This window comes from Microtus ochrogaster, chromosome 4 (assembly GCF_000317375.1).
Source record: "Microtus ochrogaster isolate Prairie Vole_2 chromosome 4, MicOch1.0, whole genome shotgun sequence".
Classification (NCBI taxonomy): domain Eukaryota; kingdom Metazoa; phylum Chordata; class Mammalia; order Rodentia; family Cricetidae; genus Microtus; species Microtus ochrogaster.
In genome coordinates this window covers 75,116,015-75,124,676 of record NC_022011.1, presented here as the reverse complement: position 1 = coordinate 75,124,676, position 8,662 = coordinate 75,116,015, and the positions used below count along the sequence as shown (strand labels likewise).

Here is an 8,662-nt window from a genome sequence, read left to right as displayed (position 1 = left end):
TTTATTCGCGGAAAGGCAGCTGCGGAGAAGTGGGTTCACGCTGATCTGCCTCCCCAACTTGCCTCTCCCTAGCAGATAAAGTCATTTTCTGGCTGGTGCTGGGGGCCTCGGGGACCAGGGCGCAGGGGGGGGGGGGTCCCGGCTCCGCGTCCCGTCCCGTGCGCGCCGCGGCGGGGGAGGGCTGGCCCGGTGGCAGCGGTGGCCGGAGGGTCTGGGAGGGGCCCTCGGGGGCGCGCGATCGCGCGTGGACACCCAGGCCCGCTTCCCCCGGGGGCATCTCTCCCCCACGCGCGGGCTGGGCCAGGCTCCGCGTCCCCGAGCGCCGGCATGACCTCGGGGCCCCCTCCGGGCCGCGGGAGCGCGGTTGTGAAGCTGGGCGGCCGCCGAGGCCCGGGCCGTGTAACATGACCCGGCGGCCGGCCATTGCGCCCTCCCTGCCCGCCCGCGGCCGGGCGCTGCTCGCCGCTCCCGCCTCCGCTCCCCCTGCAGCCCCGGCCCGCGCCGCCGCTCCCTCCCGGGGCTCCCGGGCCGCCGCGCTCCAACGCCCGCCTCTCGCCACTGCCTCCCGACGCCCGGCCGCGCGGCCGCCTGCGTCTCTTTCTCCCTCTCTCCTTTGAAAACTGATCTTTGGCTCTTAGTGTGAAAGTGATTTGAATTTGGCTCGGCGGCGCTCTGCGCCTGCGCTCAGCCTCTGGCATGCTGGCTCCTTCCAAGCAGCTGTTTTGGGTTTGAAATTCCAACATGGCAGAGGCTGCAGTCCGTCTTCCCTTCAAAAACTTGGAATGATTTCAAATCATAGGCACCTTCACTTAACCCTAGCTTCCATTCATCAGCAAACACATCGGATCGATGCTACGCTAACCTATCGGGAGCTCGCTCCGCGCGTCCAGGTAAGGGGAGCTTCGTAGTTTTCTACCATCTGTTTAATTTTTTTGTTTTGTTTTATTTTTAAAGAATATAGATAGATCCAAGACCTATAGTGAGAAGAGGTCCCTGAGTTGTGCCGTAAACAGTAAATTTAATTTGCATTCGTTTCTATTCTGTACGCCAACCTGCTGTCTAATTTCTCCGTACAAAGTAGCCCTGAAACATTATGATGCATATTTCTGCAGCTTAATCATTGTAACAATAGTATGGGATTAAGAGTTCGTGACTGCAAGAATCTCGCTTTTCGCGATATTGGGCTTACTTACTACTATCTTTTTACTTCAAAAAATAAAAAAATAAGAGAGCGGAGCCATAGGGTGGGGCTAGACTTTCTTCGGGAACTAACTTCTAAGTAAATACGAAGTGTAAATAAGAATCTTGCACACACACAAAAAGTTGAGGTTAAATTACAATCTCGTGGCAGGGGGATCGAGAAAAATGTCAGAGGATCGGTTGCAGAAAAATGTAAGCACATCATCCGGGAGGGGTACAGCGTGGTGGGCGTATTGTTGGCAAGGAACGGGAGAGAAAGATGTATAATTTAATGGTATATACAATCCACTGATCCTATTACCGTCCTCCCCGGAGCTCTTGTTAGTTTCAATGGGAGTGAGTGAAATTGACATAGACTTGCATTCCTGGTCATGTGCTTTTTTTTCCTTTCTTTCTTCTCTTGTGATCTGAGATCCCCTTTTTGTTGATGTTGCTTTCCCCCTTAATTATATGCATGTAGGTTAAATGAATACCTGACGAAAGGGCCCACGTTTCAAGGCAGTGACATTTGATAGCTGAGAGGAAAAGTGGCTTTAATGAAAAGCAACCTTTGGAATTCCTGCTTGTGAGAAAATCCAATTCAGCTTTTTGTGCTACCAGCAAGAAATGATCAGTAGCACCAGTGTTTATGGTATGTCAGTTTTGGAATTTACTTCCTTTGCATTTAAATAGGGAAGACGAATTAAAGAGCATGATAAAAATCATTGGCGTCTGCTTTGGGAATCAGATGCTCACAATGTACAGTTCTTTATCAATATGTCTATATCTGTTTATTTTAATCTGTCACTATGCTTTTCTTGCATTTGCCATCACTTGTTTATGTATTTTAGTTTTGATTAATCCATGACTTGCGGGCAGGACACTTTCACTGGTTTTAGCTTTTATCTTGAAGTTGCATGTTTCTAGTTATGCTCTCTATAGGGCTGAAGTCAAATGGTATGCAAATTAGTTTAACTCAGGGTGGGATTTTTTGTTGTTGTTGTTTGGGTGGGGGGCAGCTGGATGGAGAAAGTGGGAGTGTGGGGCAAAGATTGCTAACTAATGTGTATGTGTATATATATATATATATATATATAATGTACACACACAGGACTGGATGGAATTTTCTTTTTCTTTTTTTCTCAACCTATGAATGGAATTTGACTGTCTGCTCTCTTGATTGCACTTTATGGAATAATTGGTTCTTCTGTGTGGACCCCCCTCCCTCCAATTGGGCGAGTGAGTGAGTGAAGGTGTATCTTTTAAATGAAAATACGATATGTAAGTGCATATTTCTTATTATTCCTGTCCTTAATGTCTTATAAGAAACAGTGGCAGTTTTTTCTCCTTTTGCCATTGACTTGTCTGTCTGTCAGCGCTTTTTACTTTTAACCTGTGACAGAATTAAATACTCAGGCACTGAACTGACTTTGTATGAAATCACTCTTTTCTCTTTCTTTAAAAAACAAAAAGTCAGTTAACTGGAGTGAGGGGATTTTCAATAGCTCTCGTGGATGTGCTGTGTGTATACTTCGTGATCTTCAATTGCAACTAAAGAGGACAGCAACAACAAAAAGATGGGAAAGTATTTTGCATGGCCAAAGGATATGTGCACTTTAAACTGTTTTTCTTTTTGTTGTTGTTGTTGTTGTTACATTTTCCCCATGCTATAGATTTCTCTTCAGAAGAATGAAAGGAGGGACAGAAATGAAAAAAATAAAAGAAATAAGAGGGGCAAAGCTGCCAGGCGTCTGTAGTGTGGCCCTGGTCAGTGCTTTCTCACAGCACAAATGAGAATAGTAGGGAAGGGACTTCAGGACTCCTCGTGCGACAAGCACTTCTGCCTGGGCTCTGCTGACTATAGGACTAAACATACACCACACTTGCAGGATAGGAAGGATTTGATTGGATTTTGCATTTGGAACTTGTTGACTTTGAATCGATCAATAAGAAGACTGTTTATTTTAGATGCACATAATTTGCCCTGAGAAATGTTTTAAGGAGGAGAGAGCACAGCTTTTTTTTTTTTTTCCCTTTCCCCTGGAGCTGTTGGAGCGAATGGGATTGCCAGATGGGCGATTTCCCTCTGTGATGTTAAAGCTGTAATATATATTCAGAGCAGATTGGGCTGCTGCCTGTGATCAGGAGGATATTACATTTATAAATTTTAAATCGGAGCTCGGACAATGTGCTGAGAGCAGAAATTGGATGGTTTGACTGTTCACCGTATTGATACTTAAACATGGTTTCTGGATCGTAGTAGTACTCACTACTGCAATAATAAGTAAAAACACGCACAGGCAACAATACCATTGAAGGCATGTAACAGCAAATTTTAGGATGTAAATTACTCTGGGACTACACGTTGCTTACTATTAAGTAATAGTCAGATAATTTATTTCTCTGTGTGTTTAAATGCCGGATGTGCAAATGATGTTCAGAAGTCTTGTTATCACTCACTGGAATCTGGTAGTGTGTGTACATATATATGCATATATACACACACATGTGTATAGAAAGTGACCACGTGTATCTAGGCATGAAAAGGTACCAGTGGCTTCTATTTTCTCTCACTATGATTGTTTTTTTTTTAGATTTTGTTTATCTCAAATGTGTGGCCTAAAGGAACCAGAGCTACAAACCTGAAAGGCTACGAAGTGGGCAAGTGCCCACACTCAGCAGCTCTGCTGTTGCAAATTAAAAGTGTGTTGTGGTCAGGAAATGAAAGCTACAATGTGTCTTTTGAACAAGTCGTTTATCAAGAGAAACATCTATCAGGGACTGCCTTGTCACATTGATCCTCTGAAAGTTAGGTCTGAGGTGGAAGCTTCTTTGATGCTTTTGATCCTAAATTTAATACAACGGGGAGAGGGGGAAAAAAGATATTTGGACCAATATAGATTTTTTAAAAAAATTGTTTCCTGAAACCAGCAAGATCAATTTGTTAGTACCTTACTATGTGTGAAGTTTACTAGCTATCACAGTTGGGAAAGGCTTCGGGGGGGAAATCTCAGGCTTTAGAAATTCATGGTGTTCAACCACACATTTATAATACCTTCAGTTATGAGCAGCTTCTTGATGAATATGGGCATTTGAAAAGAGATATTTTTTTGTTTTGTAAGGGAAATTATTTTGAAAGAGTGGAATAATATTGAGAGTCAGCAGTTTTCATTCATTTAAATATTGAGTTCTTTCTTCTCTTTATTCTTTTGCTCCTGTTGGGGGTTCTAATTGTAATTGTGACAAATTGAATTTTATTTGGCCAAGCACTCATTTTTATTTCCTTTTAAACTCTGTCCTCAAACATGCTTGCCTGTACCACTGCTATTGTTGAATAATTTTGAATATAGTTGGTTATCAATATAAACTATACAGACTTATGAGTCTTTTGGAGTTTCAAATAGTGGTAACACATTAAGCATGGTACATTTTCCTGAATACAGTGCATGCATAATTCAAAATTTAAAAACATTGTTAAAACTATGACCTAGTTTCTCCCCCCCCCCCAAAGAAACATTTTATAAAGCAGCTGAAAAGCAGTTTGCTTTATTTTTGGAAGCAAAGATAGGGAAGTATTTCTTTGAGATAGAGTTTTTGGATACCTGCCTTACAGTGCTGGTGGTCACTTGTTCTTTCATGTACTCTATTAAATAAGCAGGCGAGTGTGTGGTGGGAGTTTTGAGGAGTGTAATACTTGCTAATTAATCATGTCTGCAATGAAAGAATCATAGCAGGGCCATACAATCTCGTTGTTTGACTGGAAGAGGGTGAGACTTTTGTTTGGAAGCTGACATGTGAGTAGACTGGCTTGGCTTTGCTCTTCTCCTAAACAGAGAGTTTTGTGGGGTCTTTTGGAATTATTTCAAGAAACATTAACAAAATATTTTTTCTTCTCCCACTGAATCTGCGGGGATTTCTTAAACAGCATCTAACCCTTCTGAGCACAAACAGGAATTCTCTCTTTCATGCTTTCTTTTCTCCAGTTGTATTTAAGACTGCTGCAGTTGAGCTTCTAGCAGAGAATCTTTCTCGTCGCTGCTGTTCCTGTTTTCACCGTGAGGAACTTTGGAAAGCATTTTGTAGGCTGCTGCTCCTGATAGACACGCGGGAGAGCAGAAATTTCATTAATTATCTTCAGCGAATACAAGCATGTGGGCAGAGCACAAGAGCAGAGCTTCTGCAGGAGTCCACAGAGACAATCTGCAGTACTCTCTGCTCTTTCTAACACTTTAGAAATTCAGCCTCCTGAAAGAAGTGCTTCATTTCCTTCCTGGTAAATTGTTTGGTGCCCCCACCCCACCCCCAGTTCCAGGCTGTCAGGCTTAGGTGTGACTCTCTTGCCCAGGTTATAGAGAGATGATACAGAAAGTTTGCAGTGGTTTTCAGGACTGTCATTTCCAGGTGAAGGTGGGCTCTCTGAACTCCCGTTTCTTTCAGGGTTTTTGGAAGCCTAATGATTGCCTAATTAAGTAGTCAGTTTTAATCATCCCAAATCAGCAGAATTATTAAGTGTATTTGAAACAATTGCAGGCCTTTTCTTTTTTGTCTGTTTGTTTGGAACTTTCTAGTTGTTCTCAGAGCCTTGCTTTTACAGGAATGTCTGCAGCTTTTATCTTTGATCAATAAACTCCCCGCCTGAATTCCGAATATTACTTTCTAAAGCGCCACAGGCATTGTTTTGGAGATAATACATTTAATCGCTAAGAATTTAAATTGATTTATGTATTTTTGATAACAAAAATTGTTGCAGACATTTGTGGATATGTTGGCTGTTGCTGGTGGAGAGGCTTTTTTTTTTTTTTAAATCACCATATCAGCTGCTGTTTGAGTTATCGATAAATTAGAATAAGCAAATAGAACAGAAGAGCATGCAGTTAAAATGTCGCATGATTCTTTTTATGGGGATATATAGGAACTAATATTCTAGTGTCATTTGAACGTAACTATTTCTTCAGGTACTACTGGAATGACCGCAATTCAAAATTGACAACTTATGAACTCACAGGCATATACTTTTTTTTGGAAAGAATGCAAATAAATGGCATCCTCAGCAGATACTTTCATGGTTAGAATTTTATCACAGTCTTCTTTTTTTTCTAATTTCATTTAAAATTTATTTTTTAACTTTAATTTTTTTTTTTAATTCAAATGTCCTGTAGGAAATTCAAGCATAGACTCTGACAGGAAGGCTGACTGCTAATCTTGGTTTTGCTGTTGCCATTTAAATGACTGTACGTTGTTTGCTAAAAGAAATGTAGTGCAGATTAAGAATGAACAAAAAGTGAAACTCTGGAGCTGGCGAAGCCTGGAGGAGATGGATGGTACTTGTAGTTTAAAGCTAATTGAAAGCAGGGGGGTGTGCCAGCTTCGTGGGCTAAAACCACAGGTATCTGCCCAGCCCTGGCATGCCCCTTGGATACCTGTTGACTGGTGGTCACTCAGATTGAGGAGGCAGAACAGATTAGGTGATGCGAAGCCATGAAAACACTAGATTTTGTCTGGCTCTCTGTGAATAATATTTTCGTATTTCGCACAACAAACCTGCTTGTTGTCCCGTGGCTTGGAGTAGTGACACTCTGTCTCTCATGGCGTGTGGTTGACTGTTCAAGAGCTGCTCTGAGCCGCTCCAAGGGCGGTTTTCAGTTCCTGTGGATTCGTGTCACATGGTGGATAAATGGCTCTGTTTGCTGGCCTGTGTTTTAGCATTTGTGCTATCTCTTCTGCTAATCATATTTTAAAACTGATACCACTTTAAAGTAAAATGCATGATTTATTATACAAAGACCCAAGGTTAGCCTCTTTTTTTGCCTTCTATCTCATTATTGATTTTGGTTTGGGGAAAAAAAATGTCTTTTTTAGAAAAAAAATTTAAATCTTGGAAATATTTTGGTCTTTGTTAAAATTTTCTTCTTATTTTCATAAGACAAATAGCTTTTGTTGAAAATTATTAATGATATGTAATTTACTAGTATATTACTTACAAATAAAGATTTTTTTTGAGACAAAATTTCAAACGCTTATAAATTTCTTCCCCTTAGTATCTTAATGTTGAAAATGCTTTCCTCGGTTTCTTTTCTATGGATTTTGGTCTCTGCTATTGATTTATGTATTTGTCACAGTGGTTTCTAGATATATTGGTGGTGAGGGAACAGAACATGCATTTTATTTTCCCTACAGAAACCCTTCTTGTTTTTCCAGAATAAACTCATACTCGGCTTACATCAACCTGATGCTTTAAACATCGTTGACAGCAGAGTGTTGTGCGTGTGTGACTGTACTCCTCGGAGAATGAATGACCTGGACTTTCCTGCATTGGATCCTGAGAAAACATTATGCAGGGAACCGGGAACATGTGGAATTAGATTTGAAAGGCAGCGCGATGTGAAGTCATGGCTTTCTATATATTGCAGGAAACTTTGTGTTGTTCTGTTTGACTTATTATTATTATTATTTTCACCTACCAATGCTGTGACCCTCAGCAAGGACCATCTTCTTCATATATAGGGCCCAGCACACAATTAAAATGTGAGCTAGCTCGTTTAAAAATTATTTGTAATTTCAGGACAGCCACAACAGACCATTCCAGCAAGTTCAAAGCCCTTCTTTTAGGGTCCCTGTGCCTGCTGAGGTTACAGGGCAATGAGGCTTCACTTGGCTTTTGCTGTCTACAAACTATATCGAGGGACAGCTTTGGGGAAATCGCTGTTTTTCGATGTAGAGACTTGCTATTCCATTTATTCGATTTGACTCTGCCTATAAAGAGTACTAATGGGAGCTGCTAAAGACAACAAATACACTAAGAGGCCTTTGGGTGCTTCTATTTTTGCCCTTGAGCCCATATATTTGTTTTAATCTCATATTGTCTTGTACTTGTTATATCTCATGATTGTATGTGTTCCCCGGAACTGGGTGTTGTTGAGCATGCGTACATAGGTACATAGTTAAGTAAGTATAACAGCAGCACAGAGGGATTTGCAGAGAGACTTGTAATGAGAGTCTGGATGGTTCTTCGTTGCCTTGTACCACCTCTACCCTTTCCTAAGGTCAAGAAATCTAAAGTTATCTAAATGTGTATAAAATCCTGACCATTCAAAATGATAAAAGCCTCGCTCGTTGAGTGGCAGTCAGGGAAGAGGGACAAACACACAAATGATCACCTTAGTGGGCTAGTGTCAGGATTGGGATTTTGACGTGAGGAAGTAGCATTGCAGCTCCATAACTGTGGTGATAGGCATGCTAAGGGGGCAAACAACTCTTTCATGCAGGAGTCCTAGCTTTGTAGTCGATGGCAACCTCATCCAAACTGTGAAGTTAGTTTTTCAACTTGCATTGAAATCTCCTTCCTCCCTCTGACCTGTAGTCTGTGGGCGTGGCTGCTTTTCTACTTTGCTTTGTCCATTCTTTGCAAATGCTCAGCCCCTCCCCCAACCAAACACACACGCACACACACACACACACACACACACACACACACACACACACA

General features: G+C 41.7%; 1 protein-coding gene across 2 annotated transcripts in view; it reads left to right on the top strand.

Moving 5' to 3' along the window:
• Positions 1 to 683: 683 nt before the first annotated feature.
• Fign (fidgetin, microtubule severing factor) overlaps positions 684 to 8,662 on the top strand; it is a 122,226-nt gene continuing 114,247 nt past the window's right edge. Inside the window, exons 1-2 of one of the 2 annotated variants that reach the window (XM_005346484.2) lie at positions 684 to 890; positions 1,661 to 1,831. In XM_005346484.2, coding sequence (XP_005346541.1) covers positions 1,807 to 1,831 — 25 coding nt within the window. In that variant the 5' untranslated portion in view covers positions 684 to 890; positions 1,661 to 1,806. The remainder of the gene's footprint in view (positions 891 to 1,660; positions 1,832 to 8,662) is intronic. The other variant, XM_026789684.1, reaches the window with a different exon arrangement.